This window comes from Ovis aries, chromosome 2 (assembly GCF_016772045.2).
Source record: "Ovis aries strain OAR_USU_Benz2616 breed Rambouillet chromosome 2, ARS-UI_Ramb_v3.0, whole genome shotgun sequence".
NCBI lineage: Eukaryota > Metazoa > Chordata > Mammalia > Artiodactyla > Bovidae > Ovis > Ovis aries.
In genome coordinates, this window is record NC_056055.1 from 198,078,872 (window position 1) to 198,101,318 (window position 22,447).

At 36.5% G+C, this 22,447-nt stretch overlaps 2 protein-coding genes across 11 annotated transcripts in view; one reads left to right on the plus strand and one right to left on the minus strand.

Moving 5' to 3' along the window:
* SLC39A10 (solute carrier family 39 member 10) overlaps positions 1-9,436 on the plus strand; it is a 153,561-nt gene extending 144,125 nt beyond the window's left edge. For all 9 annotated transcript variants that reach the window (XM_060411229.1, XM_060411230.1, XM_060411227.1 and 6 more), the window contains 2 exons: positions 1,137-1,327; positions 6,658-9,436. In XM_060411229.1, the coding sequence (XP_060267212.1) occupies positions 1,137-1,327; positions 6,658-6,816 (350 nt within the window). In that variant the 3' untranslated portion in view covers positions 6,817-9,436. The remainder of the gene's footprint in view (positions 1-1,136; positions 1,328-6,657) is intronic.
* Positions 9,437-9,580: 144 nt separating this feature from the next.
* DNAH7 (dynein axonemal heavy chain 7) overlaps positions 9,581-22,447 on the minus strand; it is a 266,322-nt gene continuing 253,455 nt past the window's right edge. For both annotated transcript variants that reach the window (XM_042244009.2, XM_004004780.6), the window contains 2 exons: positions 12,293-12,396; positions 9,581-9,868 (listed from right to left, as the gene is read on the minus strand). In XM_042244009.2, coding sequence (XP_042099943.1) covers positions 9,662-9,868; positions 12,293-12,396 — 311 coding nt within the window. In that variant the 3' untranslated portion in view covers positions 9,581-9,661. The remainder of the gene's footprint in view (positions 9,869-12,292; positions 12,397-22,447) is intronic.

Genomic DNA, 22,447 nt, shown 5'->3' on the forward strand with positions numbered 1-22,447 from the left:
CCGAATAATGTTGCAGGAGTAGTTTATAGCATTTCATTAGAACATGGAAAATAATGCCTTGCACTAAGTTCTTTGTTGTTAACTTCTACTTATCTATTATAAATGAGAATCATGTAATCATAGCTTAAAAACACACACACACACACACCTAGATCATGTGCTTTTAGTCATGTAAGATACCTTCTCATGGGAAAGAAAGAGCCCTCAGTATTCTGTATAGTAACTTGCATCTACTGAACATTCAGTAATTGACTGGATGTTTGTATATTTAGTAGCTAAAACAAAAAAATTTACAATTAATGAAACTATTGCTTTTGACCCTTTAGCTTCAAGACTTAGTTCTAGCAACATTTTGCCCTTCTAGTAATGTCTCTCTAATCAATATTTAATCCTTTATTTAGCAGCTTTAGACAGATGAGTGAGAAAAGTCTTTTTATTCTTTTTACATTTTTAGGACTTTCAGAATTAAGATTTAACTTTTCTTTTGGAATAAAGGAAACATAAATGTAAACTGCATACAATATACTTAGAATCTGTTAACCTCTGTTCTTACTTAGCCCATTTCCCTTAGAGAGGGCAGAGATCAGAGTAGAGAGCTTTATTTGTTGCTCACAAAAAGTGCTGTGGTGAAGTTCTTTTTTCTTACATCTTTTTGGTGTTCTGTAAAATTTTCATTTCAGTTATCAAGTAACATTGACCTTGCTTTTTGATATACAGTTCTTTGAATTTTAACATGTATATAGATTTGTGTCACTGCTACCACCATCAAGGATAACAGTTCCATCATCTCAACAAACCCCTTCATGCTGTCCCTGTGTAGTCACATCCCTTTTCTATCCTTGCCCTTTGGTGACCCCAAGTGCTCTTCATCACTGTCGTTTTATCTTTTTGAGAATATCATATAATGGAATCATATATAACCTTCCAGACTCTCTTTCAGCATGATGCCTTTGGGATTCACCCAAGGTTTTACATGGATTAAGGTTTAAAAAGTAAAATAAAATTTCATTATAAAATTTCAGTTATAAAGATATATCTTTTTATGTCATTCTTAATTTTGTTTTTTTGTTAGTGTTTTCCTGAATTTGTAAGTAAAATCCTGTGGTTTTAAAACTTACTTTATGTCTTAACTGCAGGTGATTTTGCAGTTCTTCTTAAAGCAGGCATGACTGTAAAGCAAGCAATTGTATACAACCTCCTCTCTGCCATGGTGGCTTACATAGGCGTGCTCATAGGCACAGCTGTTGGTCAGTATGCCAATAACATCACACTTTGGATCTTTGCAATCACTGCAGGCATGTTCCTCTACGTAGCCTTGGTGGATATGGTAAGACAGCTTATTTTATATTTTTGTTCTTATACTAAACCTGTAAATAGAATGAACTTCCAAAAATGGGAAGAACTCTTTGGATGTAGTTTGAAAGACTGATAAACATAACCCATTTTAAAGACATGTGATATCTTAAATAATCTATTAAGAAAAGACATTTAAGTAGGAGGATTCCATCTTTGGCAACCAGTTATCTTGAAAATTTTTGATCAAATAATATTACTATTCAAAGTAACCATCAATAATATTTAAAGGTATAATTACTATAGTACTTTGAAGGTTTTGTAATATTGGGGTGGAAGTGTTTTTTTATGGTTAATAAAATAATTCTTTGAGCTTGCTTAATAGCAAATAGGAAGGAAGTACTCTATCTCTCCAGCCTTTTGCAGAAAATGGTTTATATTGCAAGGGGTTTATGTAATTGCCCTTATTTCTAACTTCAGTTTAAAGTTAATAAATCTGTAACACTAATTAGTTTAATTTTACTTTTATATCCTAAATATGTTAGGCAGTGTGTTTGCAGAATAATTTGGTTAATTTCTGTTTTTAACTAGATAACTGTGTTCACTTTTCTACCTAGTAGACTCTATTAGATAGTCTCGTTTCAGTTATATAACCTAAATTTTTAATTACAGAATATTTATTATAGCAAGTTTGGAAAATAAGAAAAAATAATTTTTATTTTATATCCAGAAGCAGCCATTTACCTCCTCTCTCCTTAAGCCTCTAACACCTCACTTAATGTCCTCATGTTTAGCTGATGACCTTACCTCCTATTTCATGGAGAACACTGAAGCCACTGAGACAACTTCCCACTAGTTCCCATCACCATTTCTATTCATTTCCTGTGTCAATGCTTTTGTCCCTGTTACTATGAAAAAACGTCTGTGTTCCTAGCTAGATCCAGCTCCTTCAAACTGTTCTCTAGATCTTATCTATCCCCTCTCTAACCCAACTCCCTTAAATTTCTCCCTTTTTCCTGCATCATTTATTTTTCCCTCCTGCTGGATCATTCCTATCAGTATATAAACCTCATGTTACTTTTCCTATCTTAAAAAGTTAGGGTGGAAGAGGATCTTTTTAAATTCCAGTTTCAGTTTTAGCTACTGCCGTATTTATTATTCTCCTTCCCAGTTATAGCAATTACGCATTCTTGTTTTTTAATTCTCTTCTCTCATGAGTCTAGCTCATTAGGTTTTCTCCTTGACTGCTCTGCCAGGTTACTTTGTCAGATCTACCATTCACCAGAGCATTGCTAAATCCGCTGGTCACCCACCCTATTCATCTTTATTTCACTTTTCCTAACAGTAGCATTTGGCTGTTGATCATTCTTTTCTCTTTGGAATATTTCCCTGGCCATTGGCTTCTGTACCACCACTATTTCCTGAATTCCCACGTTTCTGGCCTTTTCTTAGTGTTTTGCTGGATTTTCTTCTCTTCCCTTACCTCTGAATGTTGATGAAAGTCCTCTCAGTAATCTTACCTGGTCTCATGGCTAAAGTCTCATGGCTTTTAAGTATTTATTGGCTGATAATTTCTAACTTTGCAACCCTCTCCAATATTCTTGCCTGGAAAACCCTGTGGACCGAGAAGCCTGATAGGCTACAGCCCATGAGGTCACAAAAAGTCAGGCACGACTGAGCGACTGAGCACACACATACAATGAGAGTGTATCACATCACATTTTTTGTGCTTCTCTGGTGGCTCAGACAGTCAAGAATTGGCCTGCAATGCAGGAGACCCAGGTTTGATCCCTGAGTTGGGAAGATTCCCTGGGGAAGGGAATGGCTACCCACTCCGTATTCTTGCCTGGAGAATTCCATGGACAGAGAAGTCTGGTGGGCTACAGTTCATGGGATCACAAAGAGTTGGACATGACTGAGTGACTTAACACTTTCACTTCCTTGACATCCTTAGCCCAGGCCATTTCCTTAACTCCAGATTAGCATTATCTACCAGCTAACCTGAGTATCTAAAAGGTGTTATAAACTTAATATATTCAGAAACCAGCTCTTGATATTTGCCAACCCTACTCCTTACACCAGCACTTCCTTGAGAATCCTCCATCTATTTTTTTAAAAAATCCTCCATCTATTAACGATAACTTTTTTCTTCTTCTTTATTCTTTCTCAGATCAAAACCTTGAGTATCTCTCTTTGACTCTTTCTTTCTGTCCCTTCCTCATATACTGGGGCTCCATCTCCTCAGCACCTATTCTCCAGTCTCATTCCAGGCACCATCATCTCTGTTTAACTGTTCTCCCTGCTTTTTTGCTCTTGTCCTAGCCACCACACTCTGTATCTATCACCACACCTTGGGTAACCTTTTTTTTTCAACTGATCCTTGTAAGATTAGATTAGATCATATCACTTGTGAGCTTCAAACCCTTCAGTGGTTTTCCATCTCATTAAAGCAGAAGCACAGAGTTCTTGTTTTGATCTTCAGTGTTTTTTATCCTCCTGTTTTTCTCCCTTTCCATCCCTAATTTTCCTAACATTACCTCACTTCTGCTCCCCCAGGAGGCACACTCTGCCTCAGGGTCCTGGCTCTCGCTGATTACTCCTGTGGAATATTTTCCTGAGACATTCTCCTGGCCAGTTCCCTTACTTCTTGAGGCACCCTATCTAAAATTTCAGTCTCCACACCAACATTTCACATCCTGTATTCCTACTTTACTTTTTCTCATTTGCACTTGTATCTAAATTTACTAATAACACACTGAACATTTTATTTATTTATTGAGTTCATTTTGTGCCCCATTAGGCAATCAGTTCTTGAAAGGCAGGCATTTTTATAATATTTCAATTACTGCTGGAGATGTATAATTAATTCATAATTAATTGAATGAAGAGTGAATGAGCTAATTCTTATACTAGAGAGCTAAACTTGTAAAAAGAACAAGAGTGTCATTATAGTAAGGAATTAATAGTCTAATGAAGAAGAAAAGTAGCCATCAATTACAATCCTTTGGATGCATGTTATGATAGACTGATGTACCATGTTTGTGGAATTAGAGTCTAGCTAAAAAATTGGGAAATAAAATTAGGCAAGTTTTTCTGGAATAGGAAATTTGAGCCAAGTATTTAAAAAAGGTAGAAGAGTTTATCAGAATCAAGAGGAAAGGGCATATAAGAAATAACATCATTTCTTTTACCAGTCAGTCTACTTCTGGGACTATATTCTGAGGAAATAAGATGATTATTGCTAATAAAGCAAGCAAATAAAAATGAATCATATTTCATAAAAAAATACTTTTTGCAGAGTAGTTTAATGTCTCAATTGAAAACACCTAAGTGTTCTAAAAGACAGGGACAAACTATCCACATATATTTTAGGACTCATTTAGGACATATATTAGGTAATATATCTACAGTGTCATTAATTAGGTAGTTGGTGATGAGATCATGAGTCACACAATTTGCCATGCTAAAAAGATTAGTCTATCTTATGAATTTTGGGAGACCATTAAAAGGTTTAAGCAACAATGACAGACATTATCTGTTTTGTTTTATAAAGACCACTTTAGCTAGAAGGAGGAAGTTTATATTGATTTATATAGTCATTAAGTAAGATAGCATCAATACCAGTAGTTTTAGTTTTAGACAGATAACAAGTTGGAAGTTTCTGGTTTTTTGGAAGCTTTGGATAGCACCTGTTTATCAACAAGCACTGTTGCATGTTAACACCTGTGATCTACAAGTAGGTACTGGCTGGCTCTTAACAGTGCTTATGACAGACAATATTGGCATTAGCATTCAGGACAGAATTGAGTGTGAGGAAGGCACTATGGTGCCTCTTCTTGTTGATATGTGCACATGTCTAGAGGGAATATTTCTGTGAAAAATATATTGTTTATCCTTAAATACTAAGGAAAGTTAAAAGTTTTTGTAACCATAAAATCTTGGGGAAAAAGTTTTTGTAACAATAAAAGTAGTCTTCTTTCTAAAGTGATAGGTAAGAACCTGCCAGTTTTAGTCTTAATCTAGGGGTTGGCAAACTTTCTGTAAAAGAAACAATAATGAATATTTAAACTCTGTGGACCATATAGTGTCTGTCACAGTTATCCACCTCTGACATTTATAATGGTCTCTACTACTTAATTCTGCTGGATAAGAACAGTAACCTCCATTAGCATACACTACTGCACAGACTTCTTTAAACCGAACAGATAACCAGCGTGAAGTAGTTCTTAGACAGGACTCTCAGGAGATTGTTAAATATACTGCAGCACTGTCAAAGCATGGTAATTGGATTAATTGTACTCATTATTTAATAATGAATAATGATATTTCTTCCTTGTAGACACTATGTACTCAACACTGCATTTCTCCTCCCTAAACCCCAGAGTACCAAGATACTGTTTGGAGTAGAAGCTTAGTGTCAAATAGAGTAGCATATCAGTGTCCTGTAGATATTCACTGCAAGCTTGAAAAACAAACAACAAACAAAAATGAATATGAAAATTGGAAATAGTTCTCTTTAAATTTTGATTATGTTTGGGTGGGAAGCATGTATGCTTATAATAATGCACATACATTCATCCTTCAGCAAAATCCTTTTTACTTAGACACATTAAAGATTTTAGTTTTATACTTTTCTATGGATTATTTTTAAATGTGGTATATGCTTGTGCTTTAGAAGCTGAACTATACTTTTCAGTGCACTGTGCCTTTAAAGATATTGGAAACTTTCAAATTTTAAAAATGTTATCACTGTTAGGAGAATAGAATACATTGTGAAGACAGCATGTATAACTTGGTAGTACTGCTGCACAGCCTTGATACAATATTTCTGTCTATCATTGGAAGAAAAATAATGGCTTTTAAGAGCATAGAGGTATCAATTTTGGAATTGTCTTGTTACTCTGTATCCTTGGTGAAATGTTCAGTTGGAAATGAGAATTTAGATGGAAAAGGGTGAATAAATGATAGTTTTGAATGAAATAGCCCCCAAAGGAATCTTACTTTCTCAGTGAGCTTAAGATATATCAGTAAGTGTGGGAATTGTAGTGTTCTTTTCTGAGTTTCATTGGCAAAACTGCTAAAGTTTTATACTTTAGCAGAAATGTTGGTAGACAGTAAAACTTTTAAAAAGTAACTAATACATATATGATGTGTTCTGTTGGGAGGTGAGGAGGGCACAGATTTAGTGTTTATTTAGTACATAGCTAGAGCATAAAATTTCTAAGTGTTTGACTAAAATATGGTTAGCACCATGTTCAAAACTATTATAGTTGTACTTTAGTCACTAACTTTCTTAAGTAGGAAAATGTTTTAAAAAATGAGATTATACAAAATTGTTTTAAAATATTTTAAAATATTTTTTAGCTTCCAGAAATGTTGCATGGTGATGGTGACAATGAAGAACATGGCTTCTGTCCAGTGGGGCAATTCATTCTTCAGAATTTAGGATTGCTGTTTGGATTTGCCATTATGCTGATAATTGCCCTCTATGAAGACAAAATTGTGTTTGACCTCCAGTTTTGACCATTCCCAGCAATCACTGCTGATGATGAGAATGTTACCATGCAGCTTTGCATCTGTTCCTTGTACTGTAAGCACGTTGCTCAAAGAAAAGTCAGTGGCTTGCACTACTTACAAGTTCATAGATTTGAGCCTAACCACAAAGACCAGTGCTCAGTACTGTTTTCCCTGCATGAAGGGGTCTTTTAAAAATATAAAACTTGTGATAAAGGAGAAAATGGGACTCCATGAACCAATGTTGATATAGGTTTGATTAAGACTTTTTATAAAGAAATAATCATATAAAAAACACTAAAGTAGTCTCTATTAGTAGAAACTTCTGTGGCTATGCAGAAATAGAAATTGAACCAAAAAGAAAAAAAATCACTTAAACTTTAAAAATATTTTAAATGGACTTCGGGCAGACTTTTCTTTGTGCTAAAAGTGAATTGTAGTGTCCTTTAATTCAGCTACATATGGTAATAGGGATCAACATGACACAGCTTTGAAGCTGCATAAGGTAGGACTGTAGCACCTAGAGGAAAGCTCAGGCTGCATTAGAGTATGGATTTAGCATTGGGAAAAGGCCCTTATTCTTTGAATCTAGAGTTACTATTTTTGTATATATTTGCATAGGGTTTAAACTTGCAGCCTAAACTACTGAAATTTGTGACTGTACATTTGTGTGAGCTTCAGTTTAATGAAAGATTCATAATGGTTCTTTGTATTAATATTATACTTGGTGTTTGGGCTTTTTTTTTAACTTTTATTTTTGTTTCAGGTTTTTTGGTGAGGGTAAGGGATTTGGAGCATGTGGTAAAATGTTTGTTTGGTTTTTTTTCCCTTAAAATTGTAACCCTTTAGAAAATATCAGCAAAATGAAGAATCCAAATGTGGTCTAAATATTCAGATTCCCTACTTTAACAGAAATAATTAGTTATTTGGGAAATTTAAGTTTTAAATGTACACAGTGCTCTACCAGTTTGGCACTGGAACCTAGAGCACATGCTGTGGCTGGCAGTAAGGCTGTAAGTCAGCAAGTCTACCATGTCCATAACCTGTACGTTGAGTGTAAGAATGGTTCTGAGGGTGATCTCCACTGGTGCCCTGGCTGTCGTGGTGCTGAGTTACTTGGGAGATGCAGTTAAGTAACTCGGCTGAAATCACTTATCATTTTGTGCCAACATGTGCTTTTCGTGCCTGGTAGGGATTAGTCTCTTTTTTAGGTGCCCTGTTCTCCTGCCATAAATGGTGAATGATTTGTGAGAAGTGCAAGCCACATTTATCCTGACTTTTGACCTAATAATTTGTAGTACTAATCATATGCATGTAGCTTTTCTGTTTACATCTTGTGCCACATGGTCTTTATTTATGCCAGGTAAACTGTATTTGAACTACCTGCGGGCAGCTTTGTTTTGATCTGCTTGGCTACCTGTGTAGCGGCTTTAAAAATCTTACTGTTCAGATATTTAAGAGCCAAACTCGTTCCATTCCATTTAAAATGTTTTCAGTTAGTCCTCCTCCTTTCCCCAGTTCCTTTTCTCTTACTCCATGAACTTTAAAACAAAACTGAGAGCAGTACATGCATCCAGGTGTTAAGAGTATTGCCAGTGTTTCTCCTGTATGGTGTAAGCAAGGGGTTCATTAGGTGTTAGTTCCTTCATTTATGCTTGGATTTGAAAACTTATTTCTTGCTTTCTTCATGGCTTCCCATAACAAGTAGGAGTTTTATACATAGATTACTTGCAGCATTGGGCACTGAATTAGGACAGTCCTCAGCTCATTGCTTGACCCTTCAAGCAACCTAGCTAAAAGGTGCTGATATTTTATTTAGTACTGCCAACTTCAAGTGATTCAGATATCTTGCTTTCTGAACCAAGGTATATTTATAGTTCATTTTGGGGTCTGTATGCCCAAGGAGGATTCTGCATTCCAGCATGAAATCTGCTTAATTTTAAAACTTTTATGAAAAGCAACAGCTGGAATATACTCCCAGTCTTAAAAATAAATGCCTGATTTAAAGCAAATAGGTTATGCTGAAGTATATAAAGTTTTATATTCTCTCAAAAATGGTAGTATCTTTATTTGCTAGAGTTTTTTTAAACTTCTAAGAGGGCTGTAACAGTTGCTGCTAGTATTTTTCTTGGGGTTCCACCAGTATTTAGTTTTTACATCATCCTAATGTATAATTTCAAGTCTTACTAGACAATCTGAATTCCACTACATTTCTGTTTGGCTCCAACATTCCATTTAGCTTGACCAGTCTAATTTAACATGTGTTTGTTGGAGATCATTAATGTTACTTGTACAATGCTGTCACTGTGTGACATTCATATGAATTTTGGTGTATATCACATTGCATTCAATCAGCTGTGATTATGCTTAGAAATACTATAGTAACTAGATGCAGTGTGAATATTTTCCATTAACAGTGAGTCAGTGGCTTAAATGTGATTATGGTCCTGCAAGGTGATACTTGCTAAAATATCTGAACTTTTTTTTGTTGTTGTAACTGAATCATTTTTTTAAAATTGATAAAGCTGGAAATGATCAAATGCTGTTTTTTCATTGTCAACAGTGGTGTGTCATTTTATGTATGTTCCTAATGCTTATGGAACGCTCCCCAAATAAAGTTATTCAAAAAGAGCAAATATATCAGTGTGTCTTATTTAATCTTTGTTAGAATAGTTCCTAATTTTGAAGTATGAGTCATTTTAAATGACTTTTGGGTTTGGGTTACCTTATTAGTGACTTAAGTATAACTTTAGTCAAATTGATTTAAACCAAATAACGTCTTTAAAAAGTAAAATATATTTTCTACTGCCTTATCTAACAAAGAATATGAAAACAGGGAAATGACACCTTCTAATTATGAATTAAGTTGACACAGCAGTGCTACACCCCGTCCAATCCAGTGTTCCTTGGGTTGGTCAGAGGGAAGAATCATGGCGATCACAAAATTCGTAGAATGGCCAGTGGTTGACAGTGTTCCTCTCCGCTCACTTGTCTTATACAATGGGGCAGTGTAACTTGGTCGTTCTGGTATATCTGTTCTCTTACAGGGTTTTAGCCACATCTAGGAAAAGGAAGTAGACAAAATGTAAGTCAAGGCTGTTTGTTATATTTACATATATTTGAACTTAATGTGGGATTGTTGGCATAAGGTTAGTTATGTCTACAAATTTCTATGGGCTAAATTGATTTTATTTTTGTCAGCAGTGCTATCATTGCTCAAAACATTTAGAGCTCTCAGAATTATCTTCAGAACCAGTTTAGAAACTAAATAAGAAAAAATAGTGATCTACTCTGAGAAAGCATACTACCCATCTATTCATCATCTCCCTACCATACCTACCTGAGGATGACTTTTGGTGCTTACACTAATAATAAAATCAGATATACTTTTCAAAGGTGAGAACTGCTACCACTGATATCAAAATTATGTTGCTTTATTAAAGGCCAATCCCATAATATTCTGAAAGGATTTTTATCAGTGACTGTTGAACTAGATCACCTCCCCCATGTTAGGTGACTATTTTAAAAGGGCTATTATTTTGTGCTGTTTAAAACATAGTTGCCTTTGTAACTGCAATACAACTCTATGATTATTCTTAGTCATTAGTCAAGTTCCTAGAATGTTAAGCACAGTTGAACCTCACTAATCTCAATAAAATTTTAGAGCAAGTTAATTTCTGAATATAAGAGTAAAGAACAAACTATGATCAAAAAGGGGAAACAGTGTTTCATTTTTAGGACTTGAATACCTTTGTCCAGTACTAATAGCAATTCTTGACATCCCCATTGTTTGGAATTCCTTGTTTTGTTGTTGTTTCTCAGGTTTAAGCACAAACTGTATGAAGACGCTAATAAGGGTGCTAGTCTCTCTCCCACATAATTGTGGAGATCTATAAAGCTGTTCTTCAGATACTGTTAAATACAAGGACTTAACACTCAAGTTGGACATGGTTTGTTTCAACTAAGTGGATTTTTTTAATGAGAGTTTTTCTTACTAGTGACATCTTTTTCAGAAGATTATCTACTTAAAATCCTATTCATTCACAAACTTGAGTTTCTATACGGATCCAGATCAGACTCCTGCAATTGCATACATTTTGCCCTTGTGACTTTCAGTTTGGGTCTCATATTTGAAACTCTGTCTGCCCACAGTATCTTGGTATATATTGCAGGTTTCTTGCAATGGGCTGTCAGCTGGCCCCTCTCTGTATCTGTTAGAACTGCTCTGAAGGATTATTGCCTGTCTTTGAATGGCTCCAGAAGGCAATGGCACTCCACTCCAATACTCTTGCCTGGAAAATCCCATGGACGGAGGAGCCTGGTAGGCTGCAGTCCATGGGGTCGCAAAGAGTCGGATATGACTGAGCGACTTCACTTTCACTTTTCACTTTCATGCATTGGAGAAGGAAATGGCAACCCACTCCAGTGTTCTTGCCTGGAGAATCCCAGGGAGCAGGGAGCCTGGTGGGCTGCCTTCTATGGGGTCGCACAGAGTCGGACACGACTGAAGCGACTCAGCAGCAGCAGCAGCAGCAGCAGCATGTAAAACTCAGCCTATATTTTATCACTATCCCAGACTGACCCTTCAAATTATGTGAAAATCTCTCTAGCCATCTTCTCATAATGCAGTAACAGCTGGAAACTTAGTATTTATATAGCTTAGTGTGCCCATGCTAAAGACTGGTGCCTAGAAAACAATTTTTTTTAATGGATGGTTTTCATATAATTATCTTTTAATCTGCAAGTTTCACATTTTTAGGTCAATGTATATGTAAGAGAAATCATAAACCTATGTGTGGATGTGGATACATGTATACAGTCAGTCCTCATTATTCCTGGATTCCATATTTGCAAGTTGGCCTATCACTAAGGTTTAGTCCTAATCCTAATATTGATATTCTGTGCTTTCATGTTCATTCGTAAGCATGCCAGAGCAGCAAAAACTAAGTCACCAGCAAGCATATTCCCAACTGAAGTTGAACCTGGTGACATTCTGCCGCCTTGTTTCAACTCTTACAACTATAATATAAACAAGTATCCTTTCGATGCTAAGCTTTTTTGCATTTTGTTTTTCGGTTGGTAATTTTTCTGTTTAAAAAGGCCCCTAAGTGTAGGGCTGAGGTGCTATCTATTTCCCTCTTACAAGAAGGTTGTGATATGCCTTATAAATACTGTTTAGGATTGAGTTATAGTCCATGAGTTCAATGTTAATGAATCAACAGTATATATTAAATAAGGTATCTTTAAACAGAAGACAAAGTTATTTATTGATCAGTTAATGAAAATGTGGCCACCTGATTTTTGCCTAGGTGTTTCTGCTTAGGTTTTTTGCAAAAATCTTATATGTTGCCTAGGAGTTTGGTATTCACTAATGTTGGTAGCAAGTTTATAAAACATAACTACTGTAAATAATAAGAGTTGACTGCATATGTTATGTACGTGTATAAAATAGCCCCCCACATAAATATCATTAGAAAATACTAACCACAGGCACTGTATCATAAAGAATTTTGGGATGTGATTCTGCAAGTTTCTTGATCTTTCTATTCCAGGAAGCTCCGTCCAGAAATAGTCCGTGAATGAAAACACCTAAATATAAAAGCAGGTTAACACAACACTTTGCATCTGCATACAGACTGAGTTGTGACGCTGAAATTCCTACAGGTGAATACTATGCAAGTGACATTAGGTCAGCAAACGAAGATCTGCTCTAAAAGTCAATTTCTGAGTTTGTCTTAATATTCTTAATTTAAGAATAGCTAGGATCTTGGGAAAGATGGCGGAGGAATAGGACGGGAAGATCACGTTCTCCCTCACAAATTCCTCAAAAGAACATTTCAACGCCAAGCAAACTCCACAAAACAACTTCTGTAGGCTGGCAGAGGACATCAGGCAACCAGAAAAGCAGACCATTGTCTTCAAAACAGCATCCCCCCTCCCCACAGCACGACTGAACTAGTGAGCCTAAAAACCAGCAAACAGAAGAAGTTAAACAGAGGAGACCACCTTGGAAGTGAGCCCACACGGCCCATAACATCAGAGAAGAGCCAGATATATTTTTAATTTTTTAATATTTTTAAAATCATTCTTTTTTTTTGCCTTTTGCTTTTTTTTTCTTTTTTTCCGAGCTTTTTTTTTAATTGTTAAGTCTTCTATTTCTCCTCTAATTTTTATTTCTATAACCTAGTATTACTATTTTTAAAAAAAAAAAAAGAAGACTTTTTTTTTTTTTTTTAAGGCAAACACCATATATACTCTTTGGATGGTTGTTGGTGTTTTGTTTTGTTTGTTTTTTTGTTTGTTTGTTTCTTAATAATTCTTTGTTTTTCTTTCTTTCTTTTTCCTTCTGCTTTTCTTTAATATTGTATCTTTGAAAATCCAACCTCTACTCCAGATTTTTAATCTTTGTTGTCAATTTTGTACATTTAAAAACCCAAATCTCACCGCATCTCATTCCAGTTACCTCTAACTACCCCCTCCATCTTCTCTTCTCCTTGTAACACAGTGAACCACTCTGAGTGTCCCTCAAGGTGGAGAAACTTTTCATCTTTAACCTAGATGTTTTATCATCGGTGCTGTATAGATGGAGAAGTCTAGAGGCTACTGTAAAAATAAAACTGAAAACCTGAAGCAGGAAGCTTAAACCCAAAGCCTGAAAACATTAGAGAACTCTTGAATTCAGGGAACATTAAGCAATAGGAGCTCATCAAATGCCTTCATACCTACACTGAAACCAAGCTCCACCCAAGGGCCAACAAGTTCCAAAACAAGACATACCACGCAAATTCTCCAGCAACACAGGAACACTCCCCTGAGCCTCAATATACAGGCAGCTCAAAATTATCCCAAAACCTTTGATGTCTCATAACCCATTACGGGTCACTCCACTGCACTCCAGAGAGAAGAAACCCAGCTCCACCCACCAAAACTCCAACACAAGCCTCCCTAACCAGGAAACCTTGACAAGCCACTGATAGAACCCCACCCAAAGTGAGGAAGCTCCATAATAAAGAGAACTCCACAAATTACCAGAATATAAAAAGGCTACCCCAAACGCAGCAATATAACCAAGATGAAGAGACAGAGGAATACTCAGCAGGTAAAGGAACAGGAGAGTTGCCCACCAAACCAAACAAAAGAGGAAGAAGTAGGGAATCTACCAGAGAAGGAATTCCGAATATTGATAGTGAAAATGATCCAAAATCTTGAAATCAAAATGGAAACACAGATAAATAGCCTAGAGACAAGGATTGAGAAGATGCAAGAAAGGTTTAACAAGGACCTAGAAGAAATAAAAAAGAGTCAAAATATAATGAATAACACAATAAATGAGATCAGAAACACTCTGGAGGCAACAAATAGTAGAATAACGGAGGCAGAAGATAGGATTAGTGAAATAGAAGATAGAATGGTAGAAATAAATGAATCAGAGAGGAAACAAGAAAAACGAATTAAAAGAAACGAGGACAATCTCAGAGACCTCCAGGACAATATGAAACGCTCCAACATTCGAATTATAGGAGTCCCAGAAGAAGAAGACAAAAAGAAAGATCATGAGAAAATCCTTGAGGAGATAATAGTTGAAAACTTCCCTAAAATGGGGAAGGAAATAATCACCCAAGTCCAAGAAACACAGAGAGTCCCAAATAGGATAAACCCAAGGCGAAACACCCCAAGACACATATTAATCAAATTGACAAAGATCAAACACAAAGAACAAATATTAAAAGCAGCAAGGGAAAAACAACAAATAACACACAAGGGGATTCCCATAAGGATAACAGCTGATCTGTCAATAGAAACTCTTCAGGCCAGGAGGGAATGGCAAGACATACTTAAAGTGATGAAAGACAATAACCTACAGCCCAGATTACTGTACCCAGCAAGGATCTCATTCAAATACGAAGGAGAAATCAAAAGCTTTACAGACAAGCAAAAGCTGAGAGAATTCAGCACCAGCAAACCAGCTCTCCAACAAATTCTAAAGGATATCCTCTAGACAGGAAACACGAAAGGGTGTATAAACCCGAACCCAAAACAATAAAGTAAATGGCAACGGGATCATACTTATCAATAATTACCTTAAACGTAAATGGGTTGAACGCCCCAACCAAAAAGACAAAGACTGGCCGAATGGATACAAAAACAAGACCCCTCTATATGCTGCTTACAAGAGACCCACCTCAAAACAAGGGACACATACAGACTGAAAGTGAAGGGCTGGAAAAAGATATACCACGCGAATAGAGACCAAAAGAAAGCAGGAGTGGCAATACTCATATCCGATAAAATAGACTTTAAAACAAAGGCTGTGAAAAGAGACAAAGAAGGCCACTACATAATGATCAAAGGAACAATCCAAGAAGAAGATATAACAATTATAAATATATATGCACCCAATATAGGAGCACCACAATATGTAAGACAAATGCTAACAAGTATGAAAGGGGAAATCAACAATAACACAATAATAGTGGGAGACTTTAATACCCCACTCACACCTATGGACAGATCAACTAAACAGAAAATTAACAAAGAAACGCAAACTTTAAATGATACATTAGATCAGTTAGACCTAATTGATATCTATAGGACATTTCACCCCAAAACAACGAATTTCACCTTTTTTTCAAGTGCTCATGGAACCTTCTCCAGGATAGATCACATCCTGGGCCATAAATCTAAACTTGATAAATTCAAAAAAATCGAAATCATTCCAAGCATCTTTTCTGACCATAATGCATTAAGATTAGATCTCAATTACAGGACAAAAACTATTAAAAATTCTAACATATGGAGGTTGAACAACACACTTCTGAATAACCAACAAATCACAGAAGAAATCAAAAAGAAATCAAAATATGCATAGAAACTAATGAAAATGAAAACACAACAACCCAAAACCTGTGGGACACTATAAAAGCAGTGCTAAGAGGAAAGTTCATAGCAATACAGGCATACCTCAAGAAGCAAGAAAAAAGTCAAATAAACAACCTAACTCTACAACTGAAGCAACTAGAAAAAGAAGAGTTGGAGAACCCCAGAGTTAGTAGAAGGAAAGAAATCTTAAAAATTAGGGCAGAAATAAATGCAAAAGAAACAAAAGAGACCATAGCAAAAATCAACAAAGCCAAAAGCTGGTTCTTTGAAAGGATAAATAAAATTGACAAACCATTAGCCAGACTCATCAAGAAGCAAAGAGAGAAAAATCAAATCAATAAAATTAGAAATGAAAATGGAGAGATCACAACAGACAACACAGAAATACAAAGGATCATAAGAGACTACTATCAGCAGTTGTATGCCAATAAAATGGACAACATGGAAGAAATGGACAAATTCTTAGAAAAGTACAATTTTCCAAAACTGAACCAGGAAGAAATAGAAAACCTTAACAGACCCATCACAAGCACGGAAATTGATACTGTAATCAGAAATCTTCCAGCAAACAAAAGCCCAGGTCCAGACGGCTTCACAGCTGAATTCTACCAAAAATTTCGAGAAGAGCTAACACCTATCCTACTCAAACTCTTCCAGAAATTGCAGAGGAAGGTAAACTTCCAAACTCATTCTATGAGGCCACCATCACCCTAATACCAAAACCTGACAAAGATGTCACAAAAAAGAAAACTACAGGCCAATATCTCTGATGAACATAGATGCAAAAATCCTCAACAAAATTCTAGCAATCAGAATCCAACAACACATTAAAAAGATCATACACCATGACCAAGTGGGCTTTATCCCAGGGATGCAAGGATTCTTCAATATCCGCAAATCAATCAATGTAATTCACCACATTAACAAATTGAAAAATAAAAACCATATGATTATCTCAATAGATGCAGAGAAGGCCTTTGACAAAATTCAACATCCATTTATGATAAAAACTCTCCAGAAAGCAGGAATAGAAGGAACATACCTCAACATAATAAAAGCTATCTATGACAAACCCACAGCAAACATTATCCTCAATGGTGAAAAATTGAAAGCATTTCCCTAAAGTCAGGAACAAGACAAGGGTGTCCACTTTCACCGCTACTATTCAACATAGTTCTGGAAGTTTTGGCCACAGCAATCAGAGCAGAAAAAGAAATAAAAGGAATCCAAATTGGAAAAGAAGAAGTAAAACTCTCACTGTTTGCAGATGACATGATCCTCTACATGGAAAACCCTAAAGACTCCACCAGAAAATTACTAGAGCTCATCAATGAATATAGTAAAGTTGCAGGATATAAAATCAACACACAGAAATCCCTTGCATTCCTATACACGAATAATGAGAAAGTAGAAAAGAAATTAAGGAAACAATTCCATTCACCATTGCAACAAAAAGAATAAAATACTTAGGAATATATCTACCTAAAGAAACTAAAGACCTATATATAGAAAACTATAAAACACTGATGAAAGAAATCAAAGAGGACACTAATAGATGGAGAAATATACCATGTTCATGGATTGGAAGAATCAATATAGTGAAAATGAGTATACTACCCAAAGCAATTTACAAATTCAATGCAATCCCTATCAAGCTACCAGCCACATTTTTCACAGAACTAGAACAAATCATTTCAAGATTTGTATGGAAATACAAAAACCTCGAATAGCCAAAGCAATCTTGAGAAAGAAGAATGGAACTGGAGGAATCAACTTGCCTGACTTCAGGCTCTACTACAAAGCCACAGTCATCAAGACAGTATGGTACTGGCACAAAGACAGACATATAGATCAATGGAACAAAATAGAAAGCCCAGAGATAAATCCACACACATATGGACACCTTATCTTTGACAAAGGAGGCAAGAATATACAATGGAGTAAAGACAATCTCTTTAACAAGTGGTGCTGGGAAAACTGGTCAACCACTTGTAAAAGAATGAAACTAGATCACTTTCTAACACCGCACACAAAAATAAACTCAAAATGGATTAAAGATCTAAATGTAAGATCAGAAACTATAAAACTCCTAGAGGAGAACATAGGCAAAACACTCTCAGACATAAATCACAGCAGGATCCTCTATGATCCACCTCCCAGAATTCTGGAAATAAAAGCAAAAATAAACAAATGGGATCTAATTAAAATTAAAAGCTTCTGCACAACAAAGGAAAATATAAGCAAGGTGAAAAGACAGCCTTCTGAATGGGAGAAAATAATAGCAAATGAAGCAACTGACAAACAACTAATCTCAAAAATATACAAGCAACTTCTGCAGCTCAACTCCAGAAAAATAAACGACCCTATCAAAAAATGGGCCAAAGAACTAAATAGACATTTCTCCAAAGAAGACATACGGATGGCTAACAAACACATGAAAAGATGCTCAACATCACTCATTATTAGAGAAATGCAAATCAAGACCACAATGAGGTACCACTTCACACCAGTCAGAATGGCTGCGATCCAAAAATCTGCAAGCAATAAATGCTGGAGAGGGTGTGGAGAAAGGGAACCCTCCTACACTGTTGGTGGGAATGCAAACTAGTACAGCCACTATGGAGAACAGTGTGGAGATTCCTTAAAAATTGCAAATAGAACTACCTTATGACCCAGCAATCCCACTTCTGGGCATACACACCGAGGAAACCAGAATTGAAAGAGACACATGTACCCCAATGTTCATCGCAGCACTGTTTATAATAGCCAGGACATGGAAACAACCTAGATGTCCATCAGCAGATGAATGGATAAGAAAGCTGTGGTACATATACACAATGGAGTATTACTCAGCGGTTAAAAAGAATTCATTTGAATCAGTTCTGATGAGATGGATGAAACTGGAGCCGATTATACAGAGTGAAGTCAGCCAGAAAGAAAAACACCAATACAGTATACTAACACATATATATGGAATTTAGGAAGATGGCAATGACGACCCTGTATGCAAGACAGGGAAAGAGACACAGATGTGTATAACGGACTTTTGGACTCAGAGGGAGAGGGAGAGGGTGGGATGATTCGGGAGAATGACATTCTAACATGTATACTATCATGTGAATTGAATCGCCAGTCTATGTCTGACGCAGGATGCAGCATGCTTGGGGCTGGTGCATGGGGATGACCCAGAAAGATGTTATGGGGAGGGAGGTGGGAGGGGGTTCATGTTTGGGAATGCATGTAAGAATTAAAGATTTTAAAATTTAAAAAAATTAAAAAAAAAAAAGATGAAAAAAAAATAAAATAAAATTTAAAAAAAAAAAAAAAAAAAAGAATAGCTATACTTTGCCTAGTAAAACTTGATGTGGGAGACAAAAAAGAGGAAAGGAATTTTAAATTAGTTTACATGAAGCTCTCTGTTTGGGTAAACATTGGTTTATATTTTAATTGACCAATGACTATAATGTCAAGTCCACAAAATCTACAGCAGTTCTTAATGTCACTGTAGGGACCCAGTGGCTTCTAGGCAGCATGGGAACAAAACACCCTTCTGCTGATGTCTTATGTCCTGAGAGTTAAATTTCTCCTCCCCTTTTAGAATCATCTCACTCCAAGGCTGCACCTCAGTCTGTATGAGAATCCAAAAGGCAATGTCATACATGATCAACTGAAGAACAAAAATTAAGGAATCCATGAAACCTGGATCACATCCCTGGCTATCCACTTGTGTAAAGTTTCATGAATTGAATATGGGTATCAATTCAAATGGGCACACAAAAATATTCATTGTAATTTGTTGCACAGATATGAAGGGAGGCAATGAAGAACTTAGGAAGACATAGGTGAAGAGTTCCTAATGTGTGGTGTGATCTTGAACAATTCATTTAACTCTATATCTGTTTTTTTATCCAGAGAACAATTGGAAGATATTTGTAAAACAATAATGCCCAGTGTGCTGCAGTCTATGGGGTCGCAAAGAGACAGACACGATGACTGAGCGACTGAACGGAACTGAATGCCTGTTTTTGTCTACCTTGTACAGTTAGAATCAAATCAGCTATCCTGATGAAAGCAGTTTGTGAAAATAGGATATGAAAATCCACTTGGGCAGTGCTGTCCAATAGGACTTTCTCCAGTGATGGAAATATTTTATATCTGTGTATTCCAATATGCTGCTAAGTCACTTCAGTCATGTCTGACTCTGTGCGACCCCATAGATGGCAGCTCACCAGGCTCCCTCGTCCCTGGGATTCTTCAGGCAAGAACACTGGAGTGGGTTGCCATTTCCTTCTCCAATGCATGAAAGTGAAAAGTGAAAGTGAAGTCACTCAGTCATATCTGACTCTTTTGTGACCCCATGGACTGCAGCCTACCAGGCTCCTCCGTCCATGGGGTTTTCCAGGCAAGAGTATTGGAGTGGGGTGCCATTGCCTTCTCCCTTTCCAATATGATTGGTTATTAAAACATAGAAAAAAATGGCTAGTGGGACCAAGAGATTTAAATTTAATTTTAGTTATAAATTTAAAAGGCCATATGTAGATAGCCCAGTGATGGATGTTGAGGGGAAGACTTACCCTCTGTTCTCTCTAGGTTTTAACTGATGGAAAGAATAGCTGGAATAAAAGGTCAGTTTTATTTGCTGGCAAAGCACTTGTCCAATAACTTCCCAAGAATAACTCTAGTAAAGCTGAATTGCAAAACACATCTTGAGCCTGGAGCCAGGTCAGGGGTGGACCTGCCTGAGGGGCCCAGTTGAGGTCTGCAAGCACATCCTACATGCCCACATCTCCAGCCAGATATAAGTCTGCAGGCCAATTACAATAACAGATGGGAACAGAGAAAGTAGAGGAGATTGCAGTCAGGTCCCAGAGAGCTTTTAATACTCTGACCTTGCTGACTGGTAAGCACAGCCCAGTAAATGTCTGGCTTTAACTAATGGGTGATCTATTCCTTACTTGGAAAAGAAAGATTATGTCAGAGGGAGTAAAGAGAAGAATTCATCTTAACCCCTTAAGAACAGCGGCAATGGGGATAAAAGTTCCCTCCAACCTAACAACAATTTTATAAGAAATGTGATGGGGACAAATAAATTTTTGTCTCTCATGGGCCATATGGAAAAGACAAAACAAAATGACAGGAGATACTAACTGGGTCCTGTTTTAACAGCGCTTCCTAGTCTGTGGGGCTTCCCTGATAGCTCTGTTGGTAAAGAATCCACCTGCAATGCAGGAGACCCCAGTTCAATTCCTGGGTTTGGAAGATCCCCTGGAGAAGGGAAAGGCTACCCACTCCAGTATTCTGGCCTGGAGAATTCCATGGACTATAGTCCATGGGGTCACCAAGAGTTGGGCATGACTGAGTGACTTTCACTTCCATGGTCTGTGAGTAACTTTGCTTCTGTGAGTTGTGGTCAGCACAGAGTGGAGGTGGCAGCATCCCCAGCCCTTGTTCACTCCTTCCTGCCCCCTTCTTGCTTTGTAGTGCTTTTCCCATTGATAACTGAACTACTGGGTACTAGAGGGTGATTCAGTTAAGACAAATCTTAGGCAAATACATGTAGAATATATGATACTAAATCTAGATAGACTTACAATGGCACTGTAGCCACTTTAAAGTCACTTTAAGAGTGAGTAGCTTTTTTCATGGCCCCAAAATACACAAGACCCCACAAAAGACCCTGAATAGCCAGAGCAATGCTCCCTGACTTAAGACTGTATTACAAAGCTACAGTCAGCAAAACAGTATGGTACTGGCACAAAAACAAAAATACAGATCAGTGGAACAGGATAGAATGCCCAGAAATAAACCCATGCACCTATGGTTAATTAATCTACAACAAAGGAGGCAAGCCTGTACAGTGGAGAAAAGACAGTCTCTTCAATAAATAGTGTTGGGAAAACAATTGCTACATGTTAAAAAAATGAATTAAAACACTTAACACCATACACAAAAATAAACTCGAAATGGATTACAGACGTAAATGTTATAATGAATACTAAAATACTCTTAGAAGAAAACATAGGTAGAATGTAGAAAACATTGGTAGAAAACATAGGTACTCTGACATAAATTGCAGCAATATCGTTTTTGGATTCATCTCTCAGAGTAATGAACACTAAAAAAAAGAGCTACCATATGATCCACAATCCCATTCCTGGGCATATATCTGGAGAAGAACTTGGTTTAAAAGGATACATGCACCCCAGTGTCCACTTCAATACTGTTTACAATAGCCAAGACATGGAAGCAACCTAAAAGTTGTTCATTGATACATCGATGAATAAAGAAGACATGGTACATATACACAATGGAATATTACTCAACCACTAAAAAATGAAATAATGCTATTTACAACAACATGATGGACCTGGAGTTGTCATACTAAGTGAAGTCAGAAAGCCAAATACCGTATATCACTTATATGTGGAATCTAAAAATATGACACTAATGAATCTATCTATGAAACAGAAACAGACTCATAGAGAACAGACTTGTGATTGCCAAGGGGGGATGAGCTGGGGAAGGGGTGGAATGGGAGTTTGGGGGTAGCAGATGTAAGCTATTATATATGGAAAGTATAAACCACAAAATCCTACTGCAAAGTACAGAAAACTATATTCAGTATCCTATGATAAATCATAATGGAAAAGAATATAAAAGGATGTGTGTGTATATGTATATTTATAAAACATGTATATATTATATATACATATGTATAACTGAATCATTTTGTTATATAGCAAAAATGATCAGAACATGG